This window comes from Alligator mississippiensis, chromosome 4 (assembly GCF_030867095.1).
Source record: "Alligator mississippiensis isolate rAllMis1 chromosome 4, rAllMis1, whole genome shotgun sequence".
Classification (NCBI taxonomy): domain Eukaryota; kingdom Metazoa; phylum Chordata; order Crocodylia; family Alligatoridae; genus Alligator; species Alligator mississippiensis.
This window is the reverse complement of record NC_081827.1, coordinates 9,772,549-9,786,735: the sequence shown is the minus strand read 5'-3', so window position 1 is coordinate 9,786,735 and position 14,187 is coordinate 9,772,549. Positions and strand designations below refer to the sequence as shown.

General features: G+C 47.1%; 1 protein-coding gene across 1 annotated transcript in view; it reads left to right on the top strand.

The window, feature by feature from the left end:
* The window catches only part of PRKCQ (protein kinase C theta), a 98,095-nt gene that overhangs the window by 53,796 nt on the left and 30,112 nt on the right, over window positions 1–14,187 (top strand). Inside the window, exon 14 of the mRNA XM_019487590.2 lies at window positions 1,187–1,360. Coding sequence (XP_019343135.1) covers window positions 1,187–1,360 — 174 coding nt within the window. The remainder of the gene's footprint in view (window positions 1–1,186; window positions 1,361–14,187) is intronic.

Below are 14,187 nucleotides of genomic sequence, written 5' to 3'. Positions count from 1 at the left end.
CCCCATGGACACAGGGAACTCGCTGGATCTCCCAAGCACTGCATGGATATCGATGGCACTGGGACACTTGTGTCTCTCCACCAAATATGCCCCAACCCAGTTGCAACCCCCCCCGGAGCCGGACAGTTCTGCTGATGCACTGTCTCCTATCCCCTTTCTTAGCGGGTATTGAATAGCACGGAGACATGGAGGCAGTGAAAGGGTTATTATAACTTCAGCCTGTATTAATGTAGCTGTGGGGCCTGGGAGAGGACAAGGCGCAATCCATTGATATGAACCTGAATGTATAAATAGCCAAAGGGGAACATAAAACTTGCAATGGAGTTGCAAATCTCTTGGCCTTGTTTAAAACTGCTGTCCTGTTAAGAGTATCTAGAGGCCTCTTAGCTCAGTCTCTTCCATTGAGCTACCCTAAGGGAAAGCACGTCATCCAGTAATTTGAGCATGGGCCTTGGAGTCGGTCTGCAGCCAACACTGGTACTGACTCACCATGTGGCCTCTAAGTGCTTCTCAATGCTATAGTTTCTCTGGCTGTATAAATAGGTACAATCAGGCTTTGGGACTCTTGTTTGTTAGCATTTCTCATGTGCTTTGATACTCTCAGATAAAAGAGGCTGTAGAAGCGCAGTGCAGCCATCCCGTCTATTCATGCTACATTATAAGATTGGATAGAGAGCCAGAGGCTCAACCAGTATGAACCAGCCTAGCTCCACTGATGTTAACAGACCTGCAAGAATTCATCTCAGCTGAGGATCTGACCCCAAGCTGTCACCTTTACATCTTGCCCAGGAAAACAAATAGCATAAAAGTGGTTTCTACCGCCAAAAATTTCAGCTTTCCAAAACGTTGTCTCTTCTATTCTGGCTCCTATTGGCATCATTGCTGAGCATCCGTCAGCTTTGAAGCTCACCACATCCTTCCAAGTTTGGAAGCATAGTTCCCATTTTACAAATGGGAAATGGAAATGCATGGGAGAGCAAGTGACTCTCCCATGGCCAGACAGGCTCGAGGTAGAATCAGGCCTGGATCCTCTTTTGGTAAATGAATCTCTGGGCTAACTTTCCTTGCTCAGTTTTCTGGTCAGCTTTGGAGCTGAGCTGGGTATTTTCAACTTGCATCTTAAAGTGGTTCTGAAGATGGTTTGAGAAGACGCTCATCTTTTGACGAGGTCCCCTTTCCATTCCAGGTCTTCCTTGCCGAGTTAAAGAACACTGATCAGTTTTTTGCCGTGAAAGCACTGAAAAAAGACGTGGTCTTGATGGACGATGACGTGGAGTGCACCATGGTGGAAAAGAGAGTCCTCTCCTTAGCTTGGGACCACCCGTTCCTAACCCATGTGTTTTGTACATTCCAAACCAAGGTAAGCCATGAGCCCAGTGTCCTCGCCGAACAGGTCTCGCTTTCATTGTTTCGTCCAGCAAGGGTCTCAGATGGTTTATTCTGAGTTCGGTTCTCAGAAAGCAAAATAGAGCTAAGGAAAGAAATCTTCAGTCTCTATGTTCCTTAAACTTCAGCTGCCTCCCCAGTCTTCATTCAGTGACTATGGGGAGGGTGGAATACATTGCCTACTGATCCTGTCTAGGGAACACACCTGGGCTTTTGTCTTCCTTCAATTAAGCATGGCCACTTAGAGCCACCGTTAGTTAGGTCTCCCCTATGCTGCCCTGGAGGGTTGCACAGGTACTACATTCATGTTTTTTGCTCCCAACATTAGAGTTGGAACATGGTGGACATAGATGCTCCTACAGGATGAAGTCAAGCTCCGTATGTAATAGGTTGATTTTTAGCCCTGTGAAAAAGGACAGCACAAGGCATATCCACCATTCAAGCCTTGTAATCAAAGCTCAGATGGAAGTTAATTACCATATTTACTCAAATATAAGATGGCCCTGAATATAAGATGACCCCCCCAATAATTAGATTCTGTATATGGAAAATTTATAATTGTTATAATTTTCCAGGTATAGAATCTAATTATTGGACAGTTGCCTTGAATGTATCCCCCTCCCACTGCTGTGGCAGGGAAAATAAATCTGGAGGGTCAGGTAGCCCCCCTTGTCCTCTGTCCCTTCCCACCAACTTCTTCTCCCTGCAGCCCCATTCCTCACTCGTTACTGTCAAACCCTGTTCTCCCTGAGTACGTGGAAGTGAGGGGTAAATTTGAAAACACTTAAAAATGCCTGTAATAATTTGCATACCCGTAGACTTAGTTTACCCAGGACTGATACATTTTACCTTTTTCAAAACGGCTGCAAGTTTCAGCACAGGTTCTCCATAAACACACTTTTAAGCAGCACTTTTGTACCTTTTACATATAGTACAAACTATGCATGATATTAGTCCAGATCCAAGAGGCTAATTATTTATGAGATAGTTCTTTGAGCTGAGCTCCAGCAGAGGCAACAGCATTTCAAGCCGCTGTGACCCCATAGCCCAGCACTGCTCAGTACGTGTATGTACTCCAGATATCCCCCATAAAGGATCCACGTGCTAATTAGCCCCCTACTCATGACTCCATGTTCTTGTCACAAATATTGGGATCCTCTAAATGCAGATGAGGCACACGGCAATCTAGTCTGGCTCCGCCTCACAGAGGACAAGACCACAATATTCATATAAAATAGGCTGAGACTAGGGGCAGCAGAGGGATTCTGGGTGAATTGTTTGGGGCCCTGTTCAGTGGTGTTTGCCAGACACGTAAGGCTGGTGAAGAAACAAAAATCATTGGAAATGGGGAAGAAAGGCACAGTTCAGCCGTGAGAGTGAAGAGGAAGTTGAAATATATTCAGTGTAGTGGCTCACCATGACTTGCATGCAAAACAGTTGGCATTGTCAGGGACTGAGTACAGTGGGTGATACCATACGTCTTACTCAGAGGAGCTGAGGTTACTGTTAGTATGTTTGCCCAATATAGACCATGGGTTCTGTAGTCATGTGCATCTGCATTTATTCAGCTTCATTGTTGGCTTCCATTAATAAGCGTGTTCTGCTTTTAACAGCACTGTATTTAATGAGGTTTCCTTGTATGCAAATATAAGACAAGGGTCTTTTTCTCCTACACTGATTGTGGAAATAATCCTCATCTTGTATTTAAGTATGGTAGTTCACAAGCTTTATGTTCTGTCCTTCATTGGGCATATTTTATCTTAAACCATAAAAATAGCATGGAGAGTACCTTCTCGAAGTTTTTCTACTTTAAGGGCTAGCCTTTCAAGCACCAGGGCAGGCAAAGAAAATGGTGGAGGTAAAATCTAGAACAGGGGTCTTCAACCTTTTTTACCAAGTGTACCTCTTTTGGTGGCAGTGGCCAGATGTGGTGGAGGGGAGGGGCTTTTGCACTTCAGGGGGGAGGGGGGCTTGCACACCACCCTGCCTCCACTGCTACCCATCACCCCGCGCCACCACCGCTGCATCCGCTCTCATGCAGCCAGTTGCATGTGCAGCTCCGCAGGCTGGTGACGGGCCTCACACCTAGCCACTCACACACCAGCCGGGTGGTACCTGTGTGGCCCACAGAGGGGCAACCGCTGCCCTTGCCTCTTCCCCAGCCCTGTTCCTGGGAAGTGGCAATGCAGGGTGGCGGGTCTCAGTGGCGGCCACCATGTGCGAGCCTCCCCGCCCCATGTCTGTCCACAGAGGGGCACCACTGCTCTCGCCCCTCCTGCCCTGCTCTGTCCCCTCCTGTCCATACATACCCCCTATCATCTTTTCAAGTACCCCTAGGGTACCCCTAGCTGACATCCCCTGATCTAGGAGAATGTGAAATGTGATATTGCTGTTTTGATAAAGCATCTCTTCCTGTCTTGTCCAAGTCAATTCTGCTACATTAAAACAGTTTGGCTTCTTCATTTTACACTGTCATTTGACGCTGTAAGAATAACACGTCTTTCCAGTTCAAATTAGCTATCGGCTGTGGGGCATGTACCCCATTACTAGTCCCTTCAGGTAGGCCTGGAAAGGCTGGATCCATCTCAGAAGCCTCTGCAATCATTCATATGGTATGATTTAGTAACACTGCACGCCGCTATAGTGCTTGACTAGGACCTACTTAGCAAAAGAGACTAATTCCCAGCTGGTGTTTTAGGAAACTAATATTACCTGTGCTGTATATTACAGATAGCTCTTCAAAGCATATGCTTATTGAAGGACAGGGGACGAAATTTATATTAAGGAAAAGTGTAAGAACCTCGGATGGTAGATCATGACATTCTGAGCCCTGGGCCTGAAGCCCATCAGCAAGGGGGTAAATCTGCAAAGCAGTGCTTGCAAAATAAAAGAATGGAGTTATTATCATTTGCAGCAGATGTTAGGCAGAAATTACTTGAATTTAGGGGAGGAAGATAGAGGCTAGATAATAGGTAACATGCGCTTCGTAATACTAATAGCAACTGGAAGCAACATAATGTCCACAGGGGTATGGGACCTGACTTGCCCATGACAGTAGGTATTCAAAGGTACATTGGTTGGGGCACCACTAGGAATATGCAGGAACATATGCATTGCACAGCATATGTAGCCTGTCTTGAAGCAATGGTTGACACCAGAGGAAAGTACAAAAAATCCTGTAGTTGGTAATTCTGGGGTGCCTTGTCCACAAAGGAAGCTCCTCCTAGTCCTCCAGAAATAGAGGTTGGCTTATATGCCCTGAAGCAGGAGGGTTTCTATCACTGCATGGTGGATCGTGATCAAATGAGACAAACCCTCTTTTCCAGCTCCCCTCCCTACTGTGTGCTGTTACAATATTGTCCTTTTGATATGTTAAGCATCTCCCTCTGCCTTGTGTAAATCAACTCTGCCACGCTAAAACAGTGTGGCTGCTTCATTTTACACTGTACTTCGACATTATAAGAGTCAACACATGTCTTTCCAGTTCAGATGATCTGTCGACTGTGATTGATTTCTGGCATATGTTTTTCTCTGCTGACCTTTCTGAATCGAGTGGTGATCATTCAGCTCATGAAAGCCATTCAGAATGAGAGAGCTGTAACAAGCCACAGACGTTTTTTCACTGCGCGGTGCAGGCATGTTTTAATCATAATATCCTCCGAGTGAGCATTTCAGAGCAGATGCGCCAGCATGTAGCATCCAAGCCTGGGAGTTATTATTGGAAATGTTGTTTTTGAAGGCTTCACTGGAATGGCTTTTGATAGGTGGCTTCAAACGGAAAAGCACATGTCAAAACCCTTTCCTAAACATTGATGCTTTGGTCACGCAAGGTTTCTGAACTACTTACCGTACCGAACGCATCTGCAAAGAACAGAAGGAACAATAGAAAAATAGCAATCTCTATACTGAAACATTGCGTTAGATCTGCGGCACGAGTGCCCCAGGTCTACAGAGACATAAAAGTCCCCCTATTCACCTAGCTGCAGTATTATAGGAGAAGTTTCTTCCTGCTCCTGGCCAGTGGTCATCACCAGGGGTCCTAGAAATCCCTTGGCCATGGAAAAATGCAGAATTTGCATTTTTATAGAGAATCATTTGAATCACTGGGGAAAAAATAAAAACTTTCTGAAAAATAAAACGTGGCTCCCCAGTGAGAGCCAGGAGTTGTTGTGGCTGCTGTGGCAGCCCTCCGGGGTGGGGGGAGAAGCTGCTGGCACAAAGGGAAGCAGCCACGATGGTGGCTGCCCCTTCCCCCCTCCTTCACTAATCAGCCAAGAGAGATGCCCACTGTGTAGCCCTGGTCTCCTCCACCGATCTGCTACATGAATGTCATCACTCTTGGCCAACCGGCATCAAGCGTCGGGGCTGCTGCTGGGACCCCCTGAGCCAGTCAGCATGGGGGGTAGGGCTGGTTGCAGAAAAATGTAAATTTTGTGTGTTTTTTTTTTAAATCAGAGAATTTTTTGGGGGGGTGGGGGGGGCATGATCATGGAAAACTAGGTGATCACCAAATGCTCTGAAGTTTAAGGAATGAGAAGCCTTTGCCTTGCTCTTCCAAGATGCTGAGCATCCACAGCCAGAGGTGGACCCAGGATTTTACAAAGGGGGAGAGTGGGAGCAGGAACCGGCACTTCAGGGGTGACTGCACTCCCCTGCCGGGGTGGGTGGGTAGACCATGCTGCAGGTCTACCTACTTTTCTTATGCGTTCGAAGCTAGTACGAATTGCCACCTCCCTACTCCTCCATGCACAGCTCAGGATCTCTCCCCTCCCAGTCTCCCTGTCCCCCACCCACCGCTGCCACTGTCCCTGGCTGCCCAAGGGTGGGGGGAGCTCCAGAGCAGTCTCTGCTTACACCTCTGGGCCCTCCTGCTGCTGCTGTACTGTCTTGGATCTGCCCCCGTCTATAGCTCCTGTTGACTTCTCTGGAAGCTGTAGCCACCCACCACTTCTGATGGGCCACTCAGCATGGGGAACTTTGTTTGAATAAATGTAGGTGTCTTTTTTTTAAGAGCTGGCATTCTTCAAACGTACCTTTTTATTAGCAAGACAAATGCCCCGCAGCCGGGAATTCGAGGGACCCATAATTTTGTGTGTTTAAAAAAAAAAAAGAAAAGTCATTTGTTTTATGGGTTTTAAAGGGACACTGTCAAGTTCAACTAGTTCAGAAAAACCGTTTCATAATTCCCCTGCTGCTAGTCCTAGAGCTGTTAAATCCAACATAGTGTTCATTACTGAATTAACTTTTTACAATTTTTTCTGGGTTTGGGGGTTTTGTGGAAGGGGGGTTACATTTTACTGATTATGAACAATAAAAATAGACTTTCCAATTTAGCAAGTCACTTCTGTTTACCATTCTTATTTACAATAAGGCCCTTCCGAGGTAAGGAGCCTTTATGTAAATGCAAATCAAGCCCTTGGGCTTTTTTTGAAAGCACAATACCGCAACCCAGAACACTGTTTTATCCTAAAATAGAAAGCATTTTCACTGTTATGTGAAACTCTCTCTTCTTGTTAGACTTCTCTTGTATAAAAGCTTCTTTGTGCAGGACTCCACACATGAAGCCACATTAGCCATGATATTTATTTATTTGATTTAACAAAAGCACAGAATTGTTGGCAATAAAAGAGCAGAATAACTTATAAATAACATCTAAAAATGGAGAATGTGCAAGAGCACAAAACAACTTAAAAGGCAACCAGAATATCGACATAAAACAGCACCCCCCTAAACAATATCCCCGCCCAGTTTTCTTCGCTAAACTCCGGCCTAAATAGGAAGGTCTTGCACTATGTTGGAAAGATGTCCAGGTTCGGGGTCTGGCAGGCTTCGGGGGAGACCATTCCTGAGCTGAGCTGAGGAACGACTGCTAGGAACATCCTTGCACGTGGTTTCGGGAGTTGTGTCTCTTTAACATACTTTATAGCAGCTTGAAGAGTGTTTTACATTATTAACGTGGTCAAAAAGGGGGCGGCCGAGAGATGCAGGCATTTTAATGAGCTGTTTTTGCTCATTTAAAAAAAAAGGAGGGCCCAATGCAGTGACCAGCTGAAAAGCTTCACGTCACTTGCACAGGTTTGAAGGTTTTTTAAAATGCTAATCCTGACGAAGGGTGTTTGTACCCGAGAGCTTGCAACGAAGAATTTTTCCAACTATTTGAGATCGTCTAATAAAATATACCGGATTTACCGAAAGATCCTTGTCTGCCCTAATCCCACAGGGAAGCACTCAGCAGTCAAAACACTCCCGTAATGATTATATTAATGTAATCACACAAGCTTACTAATGACAAGTCAGAAATTCTGACTTAAATGCTTTAGAGAGAAAATGCTAAAATCAGAATTTTTGGTGGGAAAATACCTATTTTATTGACTTTTTTATTTTCAGTTCCTTTTGGAAAGCCGTAGTGAACTATTGCAGGCTTTCAAGTTAGTTTGGCTTTCAACTGTGTTTCTCTGTTGTGTCTCAATGTTAAATGGGAGCTGTGGCTCATGCCAACACGTCCTCCTGTGGACAACACAGTGCCCTGTGTTCTCCTGTAACCAAGGGAGAGTCATGTGACTGCATTCATCACGGGTGAGTCATGTGACTGCAGCTGCTTCATCATGAGACAATTACCAAGTTACCATGCTTCCAGTATCAAAAAAGAGGACACCTGTTGGGGGAGGTGGGGGCGGAGGGGTATATGACAGGCGGTGGGGGGGAGTGATATGCCTGTGCCGTGCTTCTGCCTCACTCCTAAGTCCCCACCTCTGCTGGTGCCCTCACTCCCAACCCACAGCCTCCTGCCCCCTGGTCTTCCCAGTGCCCCTCATTCCCAACCCACAGCCCCCGCCCCCCCCAGCCCTGCCAGTGCCCCTCACTCCTGACATGTAGCCCCCTTCCCCCCCAGCCCTACAGGTGCCCCTCACTCCCGACCCACAGCCCCCTGCCCTCAAGCCCTGCCAGTGCCCCTCACTGCCAACCCACAACCCCCTGCCCCCAACCCTGCCATTGCCCCTCACTCCCAACCCACAGCCCCCTGCCCCGCAACCCTGCCATTGCCCCTCACTCCCAACCCGCAGCCTCCTGCCCCCCCAACCCTGCCATTGCCCCTCACTCCCAACCCGCAGCCTCCTGCCCCCCCAACCCTGCCATTGCCCCTCACTCCCAACCCACAGCCCCTGCCCCGGAACCCTGCCATTGCCCCTCACTCCCAACCCAGAGCCCCCTGCCCCCCAACCCTGCCATTGCCACTCACTCCCAACCCGCAGGCCCCTGCCCCCCAACCCTGCCATTGCCCCTCACTCCCAACCCGCAGCCCCCTGCCCCGCAACCCTGCCATTGCCCCTTACTCCCAACCCACAGCCCCCTGCCCCCCAACCCTGCCATTGCTGCTCACTCCCAACCCTCAGCCTCCTGTCCCCCAACCCTGCCATTGCCCCATAACTCCCAACCCACAGCCCCCTGTCCCCCAACCCTGCCATTGCCCCATAACTCCCAACCCACAGCCCCCTGCCCCCCAACCCTGCCATTGCCCATTACTCCCAACCCACAGCCCCGACACCCAACCCTGCCATTGCCCCTCGCTCCCAAGCTGCAGCCCCCTGCCCCCCCAACCCTGCCATTGCCCCTCACTCCCAACCCAGAGCCCCCTGCCCCACAACCCTGCCATTGCCCCTCACTCCCAACCCGCAGCCCCATGCCCCCCAACCCTGCCATTGCGCTTCATTCCCAACCCAGAGCCCCCTGCCCCACAACCCTGTCATTGCCCCTCACTCCCAACCCACAGCCCCTGCCCTGCAACCCTGCCATTGCCCCTCACTCCCAACCCGCAGCCTCCTACCCCAACCCTGCCATTGCCCCTCACTCCCAACCCCAGCCCCCTGCCCTCCCAACCCTGCCATTGCCCCTTGCTCTCAACCCGCAGCCCCCTGCCCCCCAAACCCTGCCATTGCCCCTGCCCCCCAACCCTGGCATTGCCCCTCGCTGCCAACCCACAGCCCTCTGCCCTCCCAACCCTGCCATTTCCCCTTGCTCCCAACCTGCAGCCCCCTGCCCCCCAAACCCTGCCATTGCCCCTGCCCCCCAACCCTGCCATTGCCCCTTGCTCCCAACCCACAGCCCTCTGCCCCTCAACCCTGCTATTGCTCCTCACTCCCAACCCACAGCCCCATGCCCCACAACCCTGCCATTGCCCCTCAACTCCCAAGCCACAGCCCCCTGTCCCTCCAACCCTGCAATTGCCCCTTGCTCCCAACCCACAGCCCCCTGCCCCTCGACCCTGCCATTGCCCCTCACTCCCAACCCGCAGCCCTCTGCCCCCCCAACCCTACCATTGCCCCTCACTGCCAACCCACAGCCCCCTGCCCCCCAATCCTGCCGGTGCCCCTCACTGCTGACCCACAGGACACGAGGAAAGAGGGCCAAAATAGAGGACGTCCAGGCAAACACAGACATGGTAACCCTAAGCTACCCAGAAATCTTTGTACATATAGGACAAAAAATTCAAGCTTCCAAATGACAGCATCCAGAAGGCAATGTGACACTTTCAGGAAATGCTCGGTAATGTCGAACTGCCTCCAAATGCAATGTCTTAGGTTAGCTTAGTCCTCTGAAATGGAGCACTGTAATTTGAGGATGTTGAAATATTTCATTTATATTGAAAATACCTAACAGGAATGTTTCACCACTGCTAAATCAGACTTTTTTTGGAATATAGTGATCCACAGACAATTTTGATATACCTACTTTCATCCTGATTCAGGACAACCCCACCCCCAGACACACACATTGAACAATTGTATTGGAGATTCATATTTTCCACCAGTTTTACTGACAGTAGTAGGCTAGATTTTTTTGTCACTGCACTGTACACTTTCGTCCAGTCCTGTAAACAGGGGATTGATCTTTCGGCTGGGATATGTAATGGAAAAACTAATGCCTGTTGTCTTGAAAAGTACAGAATCAAGCCCCAAATGCTTAATATTACTCACATGAGTAGTCTTTCTGATTGCTCATATGAGGAAAGATAAACAAGTATGGGCGTGCAGGATCAGCCACAAACAATATGTATGTGAAAACCACTGAAATCAGTGAAAGTCTTTCCAATGATTTGCGAATGTTTTTCCTAGGTCTTGCTAAGCTATTGTCAGTTCAGTGGTTAGAGAAACTACAATTCCAGCTAAGAAACAGGCCGGTTCCAGTGATCAACTTAATGGAAAAGAGAGGGAGCAACTTCACACAATTAATTTTCCCTCTTTTTCCAAATTTAAAAATCGTTTTTAAAAAAAACCTAGCCTTTTAATAAGTCAACATTTTGAACACTTTGAAAAAAATAGTATCTCTGACCACTCCAGAAGTGGCTGAAAAGAGTGGGCAGACGAGGTTCTTCGGGTCAATCCGGATTGACCCAAAGATCCTTGTCTGCCCACGTCCTTAGACCAACACGGCTACAACCTACACCCCTTTTATGTTATTTTTCATAGTGTGTTCTGATTTTGGCTTCTTAATTTTAATTCCTAATTTCTACATTTAGAAATTTGAAAAATGTTGACTTTGAGGTTTTGGAAAGGACTTTAAAATTGGGATAGAATAGCATATGGGCCTGTAAAATGTGCAGGTTAGGGGCAAATCAGTAGCTGCAGTAACTTGTTCAGGAGACTAGCTTAATTTGTGTTTGGTGCACAAGGGTCATTCTGGTCCACAGGGGATTTCAGGAGTCCCAAATGCGGTTGCATGTGTGTTGGAAATGACCATCAAAACTGTTGACTATTCCTTACCGAGCCTCACCTGGGAGTGATGCCTCTTTGGCACAGACTGGATGCCCTGGAGCCCAGGCTTCTGAGCAGTGTAAGCATGACATTCGGTGCTTGGAGGTCCTCCAGATTACCAGCTCCCCATTTTTCTGTGTGGAGCTTTGATGCTGAACTTCCCAGCTGAGCCAGAAGTTGGGAGCCACTGCTCCTAGGGCCTAGCTTTGTCGAAATAAAGACATCTGCAAAGTGTTCCCAAGGACTCTTTGATGGACAAAGCTTCTCTCAGAGAAGCTTCAACCTCTCATTATAGTATCAATAATATATAGTCCTTATTAAAAAGTCATTACTCACACGATGTCAGTACATGCAGTAGGCACAGTTCTCCCTCCGTGGGGTAAGAGAAGCAAGGGAGGAAATGAGCAGGCTCGTTTGTGTCAGGAGTTATTAGAGCAGCGGTTCTCAACCTTTTCAGACTTGAGGCACCACTTGTTCGATTTGAAGCACCCCTTGAGAAATGCCAGCTTTTAGTTTAAACAGGGCACGTGTGCAGAAGATGCTAACTGCGCCGTAGCCTAATAACACTGGGCAGTAGCATGCCGGGCAAAAATCGTGCTAATATGTTACTGCACAGTAGTATTAGGCTACTGCACAGTAAGCATCACTAAAAACCCGTGCACCAGTGCTACTGCACAATAGCACAAGTTACTGTACATTGATTTAATATTTGGTTATCCAAGTACTAAACTAAATGTGTAGTAACTACAGCACATTAATGAATATGTAAACGTGCCCGCAGTTTCTTTGACTAAAGAAAATAATAGAGCAATTCTTCTGTTGCAAAGGACCACAGCAGGGCAGAGTGTTTTTAACACTGGGGATTCCTCCCTGAAATGTCTGAGTTTATCTCGTGAATCTCGTTTGCACGTCTAACAGTGCTAACATTATGTGGTACTCTTGCAGCACCCTTGAAAGGATCTCAAGGCACCCGTGGGTGCTACAGCACCCTGATTGAGAACCCCTGAATTAGAGCAACATAGAAAAATAGTCTTTGTGTAAATGTGCCTCACCCTGTGGACTATCCATGGTCCAACTCTATTCAAAAACAATTGTATTTACACAGCTGAAAAACTAGCTCTGGGATTTTTAAAAAGGGCCGCATATCTGATGGGAGCTGATCAAAACATCTCTCTTGCAGGAAATGTTGAGTTTTTTGGTCCAAAAAATAAAAAAAAAAAAAAGAACCAAAACCAATTTAGTGTTTGTTTTCAGTCAAAAAATATTCTGCAGCTCCGGAGAAACTAATTTTTTTTTTTTTTTTTTAAGAATTTCCAAACAAAAAATGGAATTTTTTTGAGCAAAAGAACATTTTTGTTTGATCAAAAAAGCAAGTTTCCATCCAGAAAATGTTGACAACGTTTTCAACCAACCCTAAGACACTTAGTCTCTTAAAAACTGCAGCTTGATATGTAGCAGCCAGAACAGATCCCTCACCTTGGAGCATGGGGCGGGTCAGCGACGCCACACAGAGCCCTGCTTTGAAGTCCTAAGTGAGATTTCAGCGATGCAATAAGCTTTTTGCAGTCCTTTGCTGAGTTTCAGTATCTCTGGAGTTTGTTACTGCATAGAGATACAGTACTCTGCATCTGCACCTTTGTACACAGTTTTCAAGGCTTTAAATCAAGCAGATGGGCTTGCAAAAAAGCCAAAGCATCCAGAATCAGGTTGTTCAATATGCAGTAAAAGATGCTGGAAGTGCAAGAATGAGAATAGCAAGCTAATTGTGAAATCAGGACTGAATTGAATTGGCCGGCAGCTGTAGGAAATGCTGCCATCTCTAGAGAATAGGTAGATATTACACAAGGGAAAACATTCTTTAGGAGTGAAGAACAAAATTAAACTGTCAGTCGTTTTTATCTTTAGCAACGATGCTTCAAATGCAAATGGTATCCTCTTATCCTTGTGTAACGGCCCAGTAAAAGGGGCACGGGGGCACATTCCTATACAAACCTTTAATCCTATGAGCAGGCCTAATGAAGTCCATGAGATTCACGCACTCCTCCTTACACGAGTAAAGGATTTATAAGCTCAGTCTCACCATCCCAGATATATGGCCTATAAATATTCGATTAGGTGGAAGGCCAGATAGCCTTCTGCTAATAATCTCCCCAGTTCAATTGTTAAGATGCATTCGTTAATATTAACTTGGGATCTGACCCTAAATATCTAACCCTTGACTACCATGAGTTTGCTGAGATAACAAAGGAAACAAGCAGGCAGTCTAAATGACATGCATGCCTACCACATTAATGGCTTGGATATTTGCAACAACAAAAGCCAGGGGAAAAAGCATTCTTTCTGCTCAGTAAATGCCATGAAATTGTACATTTGTACGTATGCAACACTTATAAAATGGAAAGGAAAAATGAACCCATGGAAAGTACTTTGGAGTGTTTCCAGCTGGTTACAGGATTTAAGAGCCTATTAGCTAGGATGCACCTTCAAGAGGCCCATTTAAATGCTACCCTGCTTTATACTTACTGTTTGTAAAGGCAGAAGCCTCGCTGATAGCAACTATTCATTCTCACTGCAGTTGCATGCAAAACTGGAGCAGGTTGGCTTAACTCCTTGTCTGCCGTCCCCAGAGAAGGTGGGCAGAGTAGCATGTGGCACCACAGAGTTGGTGTCATGTTGCTCAAAGCATTTGGGGTCGATTGTGCCAGATCACGCGTGCCCCTGGCTCCTGCTGAAATCAGTCCTGCAGCACTTCACAAGATCAAACCCAAATAGAAAGCCAACATGCGAATTAATACATGTTTGCCATTATGTCCTGTGTGTGATGGAGAATAAGTTTAGGTTAGAGATCAGAAGGCAATATTTTACAGTTAGGGTGGCCAAAATCTGGAACCAACTACTCAGGGAGGTGGTCCTCGCCCCTACCTTGGGCAAATTCAAGAGGAGGTGGATGATCACCTGTCTGGGGTCTTGTGAACCCAGCATCCATTCCTGCCTGTGGCAGGGGGTCAGGCTAGATGACCTGTTCAGGTCCCTCCTGACCCTGGCTACT